Source organism: Semicossyphus pulcher, unplaced genomic scaffold (genome assembly GCF_022749685.1).
Source record: "Semicossyphus pulcher isolate SPU_LCO1_2020_fin unplaced genomic scaffold, fSemPul1.0.p SCAF_1, whole genome shotgun sequence".
NCBI classification, from domain to species: domain Eukaryota; kingdom Metazoa; phylum Chordata; class Actinopteri; order Labriformes; family Labridae; genus Semicossyphus; species Semicossyphus pulcher.
Genome location: NW_027211603.1, coordinates 35,961,861 through 35,976,408, shown reverse-complemented (window position 1 = coordinate 35,976,408; position 14,548 = coordinate 35,961,861). Strand labels below are relative to the sequence as shown.

The 14,548-nt window shown below is 41.9% G+C and overlaps 1 protein-coding gene across 1 annotated transcript in view; it reads left to right on the top strand.

The window, feature by feature from the left end:
• Positions 1 to 14,548, top strand: part of LOC138591095 (mucin-2-like) — a 91,857-nt gene that overhangs the window by 71,881 nt on the left and 5,428 nt on the right. The window contains exons 35-44 of the mRNA XM_069661640.1: positions 4 to 167; positions 256 to 325; positions 1,832 to 1,953; positions 2,029 to 2,060; positions 2,146 to 2,314; positions 6,216 to 6,311; positions 9,857 to 9,897; positions 12,055 to 12,599; positions 12,832 to 13,301; positions 13,654 to 13,958. Of these exons, the coding sequence (XP_069517741.1) occupies positions 4 to 167; positions 256 to 325; positions 1,832 to 1,953; positions 2,029 to 2,060; positions 2,146 to 2,314; positions 6,216 to 6,311; positions 9,857 to 9,897; positions 12,055 to 12,599; positions 12,832 to 13,301; positions 13,654 to 13,958 (2,014 nt within the window). The remainder of the gene's footprint in view (positions 1 to 3; positions 168 to 255; positions 326 to 1,831; positions 1,954 to 2,028; positions 2,061 to 2,145; positions 2,315 to 6,215; positions 6,312 to 9,856; positions 9,898 to 12,054; positions 12,600 to 12,831; positions 13,302 to 13,653; positions 13,959 to 14,548) is intronic.

Below are 14,548 nucleotides of genomic sequence, written 5' to 3'. Positions count from 1 at the left end.
CAGTGTATTTGAACCGTGCTTGTCAGTCGTACCCCCGGGCCCATTTTTTAATTCCTGTCGATCTGACAATTGCAACACTACCTGCACCAGCCTGGAGACCTATGCTGCTGAGTGCGCTAAAGAAGGCGTCTGTATTGACTGGAGGAATGCTACCAATGGGCAGTGTGGTAAGATATGTATTCCTAAGTGTAAAAGCCCACAGTTGTTCCATGGAGTGTTCAAAGATGTGTATATAAATATATTTCCATCTTACAGAGCACAAGTGTCCAAGCAACAAAGTGTACAAGGCCTGTGGCCCGTCAGTAGAGTCTACATGCAATGACGGGTAAAGAACATGTTGTGTAAAAAGTGTGATCTTGTTTATCTGTATGTTTTTCTAAATGTTTAAACACCACCTGCCTGCTTTCAATTTAATTCTTTCAAACAAAAACCTAAATGTTTGAAGAGGCACGACATGAATGTGACAATGACCCCCCCACCCTCTTATTAGTTTTCCATCATCTGGGTTCTAAATAAAATTCCAAAGAGGAAAGGAAAAATAAACAGACATTAACCTGAAAAACACTCAATTAAAAATGGTTATCATATTCAGACAATTTCACAAACAATGAAACAATGAGAAAAACAAACAACAGATGTAGTGATCCATAGTCACAGTCATTGCCAGTTACATTTGCTCCCCCTGAAAGTAAATGAAAGTTTGCACACAGGTCCAGTTCTTTGTCAACCTGTCTTTGCTGAAGCAACCAACTGAAAACTTCAAAAATGTATAACAAATCTGTATTTTGTGCTACGATTTAGCAACTTGTACCAAAATGTAGCTCTATTGACATTGAACTTTCAAATTCTTGTAGATGTAGATCTCCAGAGGCTGACTGTTTCTTCCAAAACTCTAAATGTTGAAATTGTATCCCTAGTATTTTTTTGCTGAATCGACATCTATCAAAGGTTAACCCTCCTGTCGTGTTCGGGTCAAATCTGACTGTTTTACAACTTTCATCAATCATAAATATTGTGTTTTACATTTGATTGCCTCAAGGTCTTATGATATCCTCCACACTCGTCATCTGAACATATAAAATTGCTGATCACCACTTTTATTGAATTTTGAGTAGTTTTATTGACTTTGTGGTGTTCCTGGTCAAAAATGACCGCCACACATCCCCCCACATGAACCACACATTTCAGACTGAACAGTTTTTGAACCAGATGAAGAGGAGATTGAAGTTGAACCAGAGATAGAGGAGGATGTCCCAGAAATGGAAGACAACATCGATGGATTTTGGAATACATTTTCAATGTCTATTCTTTGTAAATTCACTGCAGTTATTCATGTTAAACACTAGCCTGAGACATTGTTTACAGCTTAAAAAGGTGTTTGGTGACGATTAATGGTTTTTGTGTTCATGTAAGAGCAGTTAAAATAGATTTGACTGGGAACACCAAAGTAAGGGGGCAGAAACGAACACGACAGGAGGGTTAAGCCTACAGTGCATCGAAGTTTCTTGTTGAATAAATCTCCAATCTTATTATAGAGTAAAATTAAATGTTGAAGTCATGGTGGATGTAATGTGGTGAGCTCGAGAATTTTATCCAAAAAAAAAAACACAAAGTTCTGACAGAATGTTGAATTCTACACTCGTGAACTATTGCAGTCACTGAAATGAGCATATTTACACATCATTTAGTGTATTATGGAGTAATCATTCATTGTAAAAAATAAATAACAGACGCCACTTGTCTAGATGAGGTACACATTTCTCAGAAGTTAGCTTTGATTACTGAATATTGGACACAAATAAACATTTATTCATTTAATTTGTGACATCAGATACAACAAGAAGTTCAACACAGGAGATATATCATCTTCTAACGGCACTAAGGAGGGTTGCTTCTGTCCCCCTGGTACCACCTTATTCAACCAAGTCTATCAAGATTGTGTCTCCTCTTGTGGTAAGAAAAAATTCCATAGATAATCAAATTGCACATCTACAATTCCACAAACATTTGTTTCTGTTTGAATTTCAGACTGTGTTGGACCTGATGGAAAACCAAAAATGGTGAGAACTCTGCCACAAACATACATTTATGTACACAAGCAAAGCTTAGCTGTGTGTCTGAACTGTTTTTATTTCTCTTAACCAGCCTGGTGAAACATGGAAAAGTGGCTGCGACATCTGTGAGTGTGACAAGGACTCCATGAGCGTCCAGTGTCAGTCTGTTCCCTGTGCAACAGCAATGATCCCTGACTGCAGCGAGCCTGGCCAGAAACTGGTTACCAAGACGGACGGCTGCTGCTCAACACGTTCATGTGGTCAGTTGTAGTTTTGTAGAAGTAGATTTGCTTATTTCACCTTCTTTTACTGACTGTACTGAATCATCAACATTCCCAAACTGGCAAGTGAGACGTCCACAGTTTGCCTTGTTGTTGTGCAGTTTGTCACAGTGTTGGGTGCCTCCTGGTCCGTACTGAATGGATGCAACAGACTGGATATGACTACTACTAGAACTCTGAAGGCAGTCAAACGCAGCAAAGCTTTAAAAAAAACATATCTGGACTAATTTTTCAGAGACTACAACATAACTTTGGATTTAACATAGAAAAATCAGCATGGGATCTGTAAACCCTTCCATTAGTTTCTATTTTGGTGGTGAGGTGAGATAACTTGAGGCCTTTCTTTGCAGTTAGCTTAAAAGCTACCTATAAGCTTTCCGAAATTAAGGAAACATTTCTAGGGTGTGGATGCTGAGGCTTCACTTCACTTGAGACCCACCATGTTTGTTTACAAATGTTTACACTGAAAAAATCTAAATGTCAAATCAGACATCACTATCCTGATTATGTCAAGTTACATGTTGCATGGTTTTGCTTTATTGTTAAAGTATTCTCACTTACTTTTTTGTGAGAAACTGCTTCACTGTGTCGGGGCTGTCAGCAGCTGTCGCAGGAGCGGGCTCAGCCCACCGAAATGTGTGTCTTGCCCACCCAATCAAAAATTGAGAAAAAAGCCAATTGAGAAAAATTAACACAATCAAACAATATGTCCTTAACATTGGTTTATATAAGACTTCTTCAGACCAAATAGTATTGTTTTAATTTGACCGACTACATGATAATTTGTTTCTGTATATATATGGGGGACCTGCTTGGTTAAATATTTTTTAAAGCTCCCTGGCCCAAGGATAGTTATTCGAGAGATGCCAGAGAAAGATGATCTTAGTTAGTCTGTTATCTGGGATGTTAATCAATCTGTTACACAGTCCCAACATGTCACCCTTATGCCACACCTCACATGGTTCCCAGCGCATGTGACCATAAATCGCATGTTTTGGTGCATTTTTATGCACACCCAGAAAACAGCACACAGCTCTGCTCTGAACATGTCACACTTGGTTTGCTTACGGTAACCCCAGACCCCTGCACCATTATCTAGAATGGGACAAACACAAGAATTATAAAGCTGTGTGTAGGTTTTATAACCAAGATCCTTACATAACTTTACCTTGTTAAGGAAAGCTCCCAGTGCGTTTTCCCTCTTCAAATGTAAGGTGGTCATTGACAGTAAGTCTAGGTATTTGTACTTTTTTTGTGTATGCAGGAGGTGCTGTGCCAAAACAAAATCTAAACTCAGTCTGTAACCCTTCTTCCTGAAATGCATAACCTGAGTTTTATCTCAGTTTATCTTTAATCTCCATTTATTGCACCATCAGTACACAATATTCAGCTAATTCTGAAGGTCATCTTCAGTCTCAGCAAGGAGGACTATATCATAGCGTGGCAACTTAGAATTCACCTAGTCTGACACCAATGGATGCTTGCTTAATTTGCATTTTTTAATGATTTATGTAAATTTAAGATAGCATAAGAGAGAGCATGTCCCCCTGTGTGGGGGTGGGGAACCAGCCTGTTCTATAATCATTTACCTGAACACACGCAACTGGGGTTTGGTAGAAAGCTTTTAAAGAGTTATAAAATATCATCATCACCATCAATACCAGATTTTAACAATTTGAAACTGAGAAATTTGTGGTTAATACAGTCAAAGATTTTCTGAAAATCTATAAAACAAGTAAAAATAGATCTCCTTTCTTGGATGCAATATCGTAGATAAAGAATATATATGATCAATACAAGCTCTTTTCTTCCTAAAGCCATTCTGTTCATCTGCCAACAAACCAAGAGTTTCCAAATAACAAGACAATGGCTGTACTCAAAGCAAAAAGAAATGAGGTTACATAACATATCAAATACACACGGGAGTTTCAATAATTCATTTGGTAGATTATCAAGACCGGTTGCTTTTCGTAGTTTAAGTCCTTCAATAGCCCTTTTTACTTCCTCTCCAGTAATAAGATAATTTAAGCATTGATTGGGGGGATAGGAATCTTGCTGTATATTAGCCTCCTTATTATTTTCAACATCAACTACCCTTGCAAGAAAACAATCATCCCACTCGTCTGGGCAGATACTTCCAGAAAACAATGGCCCAAAATCAGTTTCTCATTTTTCAAAAACAACATGGAGTGATCAGGTGCTTTACACTGATCACCTAGCAGGTTGAGGCAACTAATGCTTCCACTCTCAATTAACTCTTTTGGGGTATGAATATTCAACTCAATACATGATTTTAAACAATCATGAGGAGTAATTATATAATCTACAACTGCTTTCCCTTTTACAGATATTGAGTTGAAGTTATCATTTCCTGTTATCCGTCCATTCAAAACACATTTAGAGTCCTTCAGAAATTCCACCATTCCACCCTGTTTATGTACAACATCATCCAAGCTTCTGGGGAGGGACACCCACATCAGTATCACTAATGCAGTCTTCCAGCTTCCCTTTTTGGCTGTTCAAATCTCCACATACATAAAGAGCATCAGCTTCTAATAATATATAAAACTGAACCAGCAGGTGATTATACAGCCATTGGGAGTCAGCCCATACTGATCCTTCAGGAGGAAGACAACAGGAGAATATTATAAATCAATACTCTGACACCGGATGCTTAAACTGTAAACCCGTTATATCATCTACTGATTTATCAATTAAACATACCCTGTATGAACTGAAAATTTCATTTGCCATCACACCACCCAAGCCTTTAGGAGCCTTTATATGAGTTTTTTTGTTGTGGCCAGACCAAGTATATCCCTCTATATTAATGTGTGGTACATTTAAAGTTTCGGAAAACAAGCTTGGTCAAAATGTCGAATGATGGGCCAAGTACGAGACTAAAGGAACAAAAGGACGGGGATTCTTCATTTTCGAACAGCGTGCTGCAGGAGTTGAAGTCCCTAAAAAGCAAAATGGATGGGATGAAAGTGGCGTTTGAGCAGCAATTAAACTCTAAGGTGGACAGTCTGCGTTTTGATGGAATTCTTAACGACCCAGAAGAGGATGAAGACTCGTATTATTTTTGAGGCTCTGCTCAATTAACTAATAAACATTTAATACTCAAGAACACCAAAACCACTGGCATCCTTACTCCGCCATCTTGCTCCCCAACAAAACGGTTTAAGCAGAAGTTAAAATAAAATCCACAGATGCACCAAACTGTGGATTTGTTCACGTGAGACTGCTGAGTCTCTGTCCTTCCATGTTAACAGAGACTCCAGGCTTCACTGTAGTTGATATGTCACAGATTGAAGAATGTGTGTTTCTACCTTGTAGCATCTGGTGGTTTTAATTGTTTTTAGTATAATTAAATTGTAGCGAGATATGTAATTCATCAGAGGTTTTAAATCAGTCGACAGATGTAACAGCCCTGTCATACAGTCATTTCAACCGATATTGTGATGTAATACTGAGCAGGTTTCAGGGTTCTACAGGAAGATGTCCTCAGGGAAGTATTGAAGGGAAACCTATGGAAAAAAGGGAATTCTTTGAACAATGGTCAGTAGTAAAATGTGAGAGAAGTGGGTTTGTTACCAGAGGGTAACTGTTCAGTTCAAGGACATTCAGGATTAATGTTGGTCAAAAGAAGTGGATGTGCCTCTCTGATTACCTTCCCTTAGGTGATGAGCGAGGCCTTTAACCGCCTGCTGCTGGAGCAATGCCGCTCAGGCTTGTTGTATTGTAATATGTAAGAGCACTTTTTTTTTTAACACAGCCTGGCTTTCTAAGTTTGTAATTGTAAGTTACTAAGTTGTGGTACAAATTGAGGTAAACCTCCAAGTCAAACTCATGATTCCTATCCCTTTGCCCCCAACAGAATGCGACGTAGCCCTGTGTCCGACTCCAATGACCTGCCCGCTGGGCTTCGAGCTCTCTATCTCACAAGGCACCTGCTGCCAATCCTACAAGTGTGGTAAGTGACTCAAACAGTGTACATCTGTCAACAGAGAATTATCTGCTTGTGCATGATATGTATTGTAGAATTACCTGGATTTAAAAATGTCTGCGTTTGGAGCACATCTTATCTACCTAATGGCAGTTTGTTCCAGTTACAAGCAGCTTCACCATGTCTATTAGGACTCTCAGAACTAGCTGACCTGTGGCAGCAGATTTAAGGTTCCTGTTTGGTTGAATCATTTTAAACAATTATGTTACAGGCCTATACCATTCAGTAACCTGTAAACCAGCTGAAACACTTTAAAAATCTATTTTGTAGTTAACTGGAAGCCTGTGCAGAGAAACCGGAGTAATGTACTCCATTCTTTTAGACCTTGTCAGAGTTCTAGCAGCAGCATTCTGAATTAGCTGCAGCTGTTTCATGGTCTTTTTAGGAAGTCTGGTTAGAAGACCATTACGCCGGGAACACACCGGACGCGGAAGCGCCACGAATAGCCGCAAAGCGGAGCCACTTTCCTTTAGGCGCCCATGTTAACCGATTGTGTCGTTCACACCAGACGCGACGCGGCGCGCACCTCCGTGGCCGGCTCGCGCCCTGCAGCGGTCGTTTCGGCGTCTGGTCTATTTTTGGAGCGAGCCGCGAGCAATTGCGTCAATCCTGGCAGGAAGTCACACATGAAACAACGAGAGAATCCGGTCAATTTTCAAAATTAAAACAATTTTCAAAATAAAACACCGCGATTGACAAATGCGATGTTATATTTGTGTGCTTTTATATATTTGTCAGTATCTAAGCAGAGCGCGAGAGAGATGAAGATACACACAGACACAGACACACAGACATAGACACACACACAGGCACAGACACACACACGCACACACACACACAAGAAAGAGAGAGACACAAAGTGGACTGGCTATAGGGGGAGCGGGCGGTGTGTCAAAACACACACGCAAACAGAGAGAGAGAGCAAGAGAGAGAGAGCATGATGAAAAAACAGGTCCAAATGTGAGTAAACGACAGCTGAGGAGCAGAGGCGCTTGTAGACCTGTGCGGAGAAATGTGCGTCTGGTGTGAACGGAAGTACTCCGGGTCGTGCGCGATTTTCGTTCCACGGCGCTTCGCAGCGCTTTGGCATCCGATGTGTCCCCGGCGTTACACTAATCAACTCTACTTGAGATAAGAGCATGGATGAGCCTCTCTTTGTCTTTTTAGGACACAAACCCTTTAGTTCTGGCAATATTTTTTAACTGATAAAATGCTGTTTTGGATAGTGCTTTGTTTGCCTTGGAATCTATTAGCTTCCAAGATTACAGTATTGGTCTTGGGCTTTTTGAGACTGAAAATGTTTACTAATGCTGAGCCTTTTCTGTTTGTTTCCGAACAAAATAATCTTTGTTTTATTCCTGTTTAATTGAAGGAAGTTTTGGCTCATCTAATTATTGATTTGTCAGGATGACCACTAGAATTTAAGAAGGTGTTGAGTTGTCTAAACAGCCCTCTATCAAAATCTTAACTATAAACACGAAGTAAGAGACAGGTCTGTAGTTGTTTAATACAGAGGGCCCTATCGTACCCCTGGCGCAAAGCTATTGCTATTTTCCATGGGACACAGTTGTCATTTTTACCCCCAGCACCCACATTAAGTGATCTTAGTGCCACGTTAGCGCCCATGGGCGTGTTGGTCTTAAAATCGGGTGTGGTTCAGCAAACGGGTGGAGCGTTGCTATCTTGAGGAAAGCAGAAAGTAACTGTGACATGACGTGGAAATTCTCACTGCTGCCTCCACACACACATGCTTCACCTCAGGGAGATTCCTACTTTACTAATATTTCCATCTCTTTAACTCAAATATTACAAGTCTTTACCCAATTTAGTCAGTTTTCTGGTTATCACATCGACTGGGATAAATCCCTTCTCATTCCTCTGAATGTTTCAACAAAGCAACCAGGTGTTCCATATATACAATGGCATGACTCTAGTTTTACATACTTTGACTACAACCAAATTCTCACATCATAAATCGCATATATCGGAAACAAACTATGAAAAACTGAAACTTGAAATTTCATCTGATATCCAGAGATGGTCTAATCTTAAAATGTCATTGCAAGGCACGATTTCAATTTTAAAAATAAAACCTTCTTGGCTGACTGAATTTTCTATTTTCTATGATCCCTTTGCTTTCGCCACCTACATACTTTGAAGAACTACAATCTATGACTTCTAAATTCATTTGGGATGGCGAAAGACCTCGCATTCGTATGCGCACACTTCAGCGCTCTAAGAATCTGGAGGTCTGGCACTCCCTGATTTCAAATTATACTGCTGGTCCTTTTAGATTAAGGCATTGACAACTTAGATAGAGCAGGCTCTAGTGAAACCTTGTAGATTAGCAGATGTAATATTCTGCTGGACAAAACTGAAATCAGCACATACAATATTTGGACCAATTATAAAATCTGCAAATCTGGTAAGATGTCCAGAAATGGGTTGTAATGTCAAGCTATGTGACTGCCCTCCAATATGGTATAATTACAATCTACTACAGAACTCCAGCCCATACTACAATAAAAGCTGGGCCTCTGGGGGAGTCCACAGACTTTTAGATCTGTATGATAGAAATGGATTACTTTCATTTCAACAGCTTAAGGAATGTTATTCTCTTCCTGGGTCTTCTTGGTTTTTGTATCTGCAATTAAAGTCAGCAATCCATGCCCACGGAGTTCCATGGGAATTACCTTTATCCGCTCATCCATTGAATGCTTCGATTAACCCCCTAAAATCCTCTACTGGACTGATCCAAAATGTATAATGATTTAATCTCCAAATGTGCAAAAACTTTGGGGGTGACTAACTCTTAGGACTGTGACTTTGAAGGACAAAACCTGGAACTCATCTGGGACATTATCTGGTCAGATAAATTTATCTCATTAAAAAAATCCAGCACACCAACTTATTTATTAAGTTTGTGCATAAATATTATGCCTAACCATACAGGCGCTTCAAAATGAAGCTAACAGATGTCCAAACTGTACTAGATGTAATCAGGATATTATTGGTACATACTTTCATGCTTTCTGGGAATGCACTTCAGTATCGAACCTTTGGACTAAGGTGGCCAAGTGTCACAATGTTAAGAAGATCGTGATTAAAAAATTCAGAAAATATTTTTAAAAAGGATGTCGGGACGGGATCTAAAAGGCACGTTGCTTTTCTTAGTTGGGAAATGATTTTGCAGAGCATTTCAGCACCTACCAGGACAAACTTCCCCAGTGTTTCCTCATAAATACAAAGATTATTGGGTATTAAAATTCACATCATCTTATTTCTGAAGTAGACTACAAAATTTTCATATGCAGAGTTTGTAGACAGATTGCACGGTATGTTAAAAACAGAGTTAATGGTCAATGGTTTGGAAGAGGATTTTATGATTGTTCTGGTCATTAATTTTAAAATATGAGCCTTTTCAAAATTCATACAGTTAGTTAAGCTTAAAAATTCTGACAAATGGCAAATGTCAAAATTAATCTGACTCATATCTTTTTTCTTTTTTGCAGTACCTAAAGGTGTATGTGTCTTTGAAGGTACTGAGTACATGGTAAGTGTGCAGTTCAAATTCCAGATGTCAATATACCAACTGTGAGGCGAACCGTGGGGCTGACCCGTATGGATCACAGAACAACTGTGACCCGGTTTAACAACACCCATAATGAACAATATCTCAATTCAGCTCTTTATGAAATACCAAAACCTTAAGAATCAAGGTGCAACAAAGTGCAGTGTGAACAGCAGCCAGTCCTTGGAATTCCTATTTGTTTTACCAAGGGTTCCATAAAACATTGATGATGTAGTTTTGCAGTTAACAAAACATTCTGTGTAATGAAGTACCAGTACCAGTTTGACTCATGTTTACACTTCTTGTTTGGTTGGTCATTCTGAATATAAAGCCACAATGGGTCATTTTACTGTTTGTGATCCAGAACAAAGGAACTAAAATACAGATGTAACAGCTTTCTCTAAATATGTGATGAAATGTTTGATAGTTAACATTAATCAATTTGTATTCTTTAGCCTGGTTCCAAGATACCAACACCAGGTTCACCATCAGGACCAACAACAACACCAGGACAACCATCAGGAACAACAACAACAACACCAGGACAACAATCAGGAACAACATCAGGAACCACTACAGTAGGAGCAGGACAACCATCAGGAACAACAACAGCAAGAGCAGGACCACCATCAGGAACAACAACAGCAAGAGCTGAACAACCATCAGGAACAACAACAACAACAACAACTGGAGCGGGACAACCTTCAGGAACATCAACAGCAGGAGCGGGACCACCATCAGGAACAACAACAGCAAGAGCTGGACAACCATCAGGAACAACAACAACAACAACATCAGGATCGGGACAACCATCAGGAACAACAACAGCAGAAGCGGGACCACCATCAGGAACAACAACAGCAAGAGCTGGACAACCATCAGGAACAACAACAACAACAACATCCGGATTGGGACAACCATCAGGAACAACAACAGCAGGAGCGGGACCACCATCAGGAACAACAACAGCAAGAGCTGGACAACCATCAGGAACAACAACAACAACAACATCAGGATCGGGACAACCATCAGGAACAACAACAGCAGGAGTGGGACCACCATCAGGAACAACAACAGCAAGAGCTGGACAACCATCAGGAACAACAACAACAACAACATCAGGATCAGGACAACCATCAGGAACAACAACAGCAGAAGCGGGACCACCATCAGGAACAACAACAGCAAGAGCTGGACAACCATCAGGAACCACAACAACAACAACATCCGGATTGGGACAACCATCAGGAACAACAACAGCAGGAGCGGGACCACCATCAGGAACAACAACAGCTAGAGCTGGACAACCATCAGGAACAACAACAACAACATCAGGATCGGGACAACCATCAGGAACAACAACAGCAGGAGTGGGACCACCATCAGGAACAACAACAGCAAGAGCTGGACAACCATCAGGAACAACAACAACAACAACATCAGGATCGGGACAACCATCAGGAACAACAACAGCAGAAGCGGGACCACCATCAGGAACAACAACAGCAAGAGCTGGACAACCATCAGGAACAACAACAACAACAACATCCGGATTGGGACAACCATCAGGAACAACAACAGCAGGAGCGGGACCACCATCAGGAACAACAACAGCAAGAGCTGGACAACCATCAGGAACAACAACAACAACAACATCAGGATCGGGACAACCATCAGGAACAACAACAGCAGGAGTGGGACCACCATCAGGAACAACAACAGCAAGAGCTGGACAACCATCAGGAACAACAACAACAACAACATCAGGATCAGGACAACCATCAGGAACAACAACAGCAGAAGCGGGACCACCATCAGGAACAACAACAGCAAGAGCTGGACAACCATCAGGAACCACAACAACAACAACATCCGGATTGGGACAACCATCAGGAACAACAACAGCAGGAGCGGGACCACCATCAGGAACAACAACAGCTAGAGCTGGACAACCATCAGGAACAACAACAACAACATCAGGATCGGGACAACCATCAGGAACAACAACAGCAGGAGTGGGACCACCATCAGGAACAACAACAGCAAGAGCTGGACAACCATCAGGAACAACAACAACAACAACATCAGGATCAGGACAACCATCAGGAACAACAACAGCAGAAGCGGGACCACCATCAGGAACAACAACAGCAAGAGCTGGACAACCATCAGGAACAACAACAACAACAACAACTGGATCGGGAAAACCTTCAGGAACAACAACAGCAGGAGCGGGACCACTATCAGGAACAACAACAGCAAGAGCTGGACAACCATCAGGAAAAACAACAACAACAACTGGAGCGGGAAAACCTTCAGGAACAACAACAGCAGGAGCGGGACCACCATCAGGAACAACAACAGCAAGAGCTGGTCAACCATCAGGAACAACAACAACAACAACTGGAGCGGGAAAACCTTCAGGAACAACAACAGCGGGAGCGGGACCACCATCAGGAACAACAACAACAACAACAACTGGAGCGGGACAACCTTCAGGAACAACAACAACAGCAGGAGTGGGACAACCATCAGGAACAACAACAGCAAGAGCGGGACCACCATCAGGAACAACAACAGCAAGAGCTGAACAACCATCAGGAAAAACAACAACAACAACTGGAGCGGGAAAACCTTCAGGAACAACAACAGCAGGAGCGGGACCACCATCAGGAACAACAACAGCAAGAGCTGGACAACCATCAGGAACAACAACAACAACATCAGGATCGGGACAACCATCAGGAACAACAACAGCAGAAGCGGGACCACCATCAGGAACAACAACAGCAAGAGCTGGACCACCATCAGGAACAACAACAACAACATCAGGATCGGGACAACCATCAGGAACAACAACAGCAGGAGTGGGACCACCATCAGGAACAACAACAGCAAGAGCTGGACCACCATCAGGAACAACAACAGTAAGAGCTGGACAACCATCAGGAACAACAACAACAACAACTGGATCGGGACAACCTTCAGGAACAACAACAGCAGGAGCGGGACCACCATCAGGAACAACAACAGCAAGAGCTGGACAACCATCAGGAACAACCACAACAACAGCTGGAGCGGGAAAACCTTCAGGAACAACAACATCAGGATCGGGACAACCATCAGGAACAACAACAGCAGAAGCGGGACCACCATCAGGAACAACAACAGCAAGAGCTGGACCACCATCAGGAACAACAACAACAACAACTGGATCGGGACAACCTTCAGGAACAACAACAGCAGGAGCGGGACCACCATCAGGAACAACAACAGCAAGAGCTGGACAACCATCAGGAACAACCACAACAACAGCTGGAGCGGGAAAACCTTCAGGAACAACAACATCAGGATCGGGACAACCATCAGGAACAACAACAGCAGAAGCGGGACCACCATCAGGAACAACAACAGCAAGAGCTGGACCACCATCAGGAACAACAACAACAACATCAGGATCGGGACAACCATCAGGAACAACAACAGCAGGAGTGGGACCACCATCAGGAACAACAACAGCAAGAGCTGGACCACCATCAGGAACAACTACAGTAAGAGCTGGACAACCATCAGGAACAACAACAACAACAACTGGATCGGGACAACCTTCAGGAACAACAACAGCAGGAGCGGGACCACCATCAGGAACAACAACAGCAAGAGCTGGACAACCATCAGGAACAACCACAACAACAACATCAGGATCGGGACAACCATCAGGAACAACAACAGCAGGAGTGGGACCACCATCAGGAACAACAACAGCAAGAGCTGGACAACCATCAGGAACAACAACAACAACAACTGGATCGGGACAACCTTCAGGAACAACAACACCAGGAGTGGGACAACCATCAGGAACATCAACAACAACAACTGGAGCGGGACAACCTTCAGGAACAACAACAACAACATCAGGAGCGGGAGAGGCTTTCAAGCCGGGGCCCTGCCAGGAGTGTTACTGTGGCCCAAAAATGGATCCAATCACAAAGCTGAACATCATTCACTGCAAACCTATTGTTTGCAACACCAACTGCTCTGAAGTAAGCTCAGTCATAGGTCTTAACAACAAATGCACACACATTCACTACTACTCTTCCACTAAAGCATGCTAAATGCAACACAACTAAATAATTAATGAAAACAAACTTGGGAAAATTTGTGCACCATTATGTTTTTGGCCATCTTTAATCGATCTAGATCACATGGTCTACAGTGTATATCTGGGTGCTTACTGGGGTGCAAGGTGCCCAAAGGAGTTGTATAAAGTCCCTCACATGTTAATAGGCACACAGAACTATCAGGAGAAAGTCTGAAACGGTAACACTGCCTGGACAGTGGACAAACAGCAGCAGCAGCGGGAACAAGCTAATGTTAGCCTGACTGCAACACCGATGTAACATTACAGTAACGGCAGACATCTTAGCAATGTGAATCAAATACGGCAGAAATTAAACTGGGGTAATTACTTGTTGAGCAGAACTGTTTAACTCAGCATCTGTTTTTAATCCTTTCAGGTCCCGTAGCTCTCTCCACCTCAGAAATGCCGCTCCAATGTTTACTCTCGTCTCGTTTCAGTCTCAGTCCAACTCTTTCCTTTTAGCTTGCTTTTCCTCTTTTTTCTCCTTCGCTT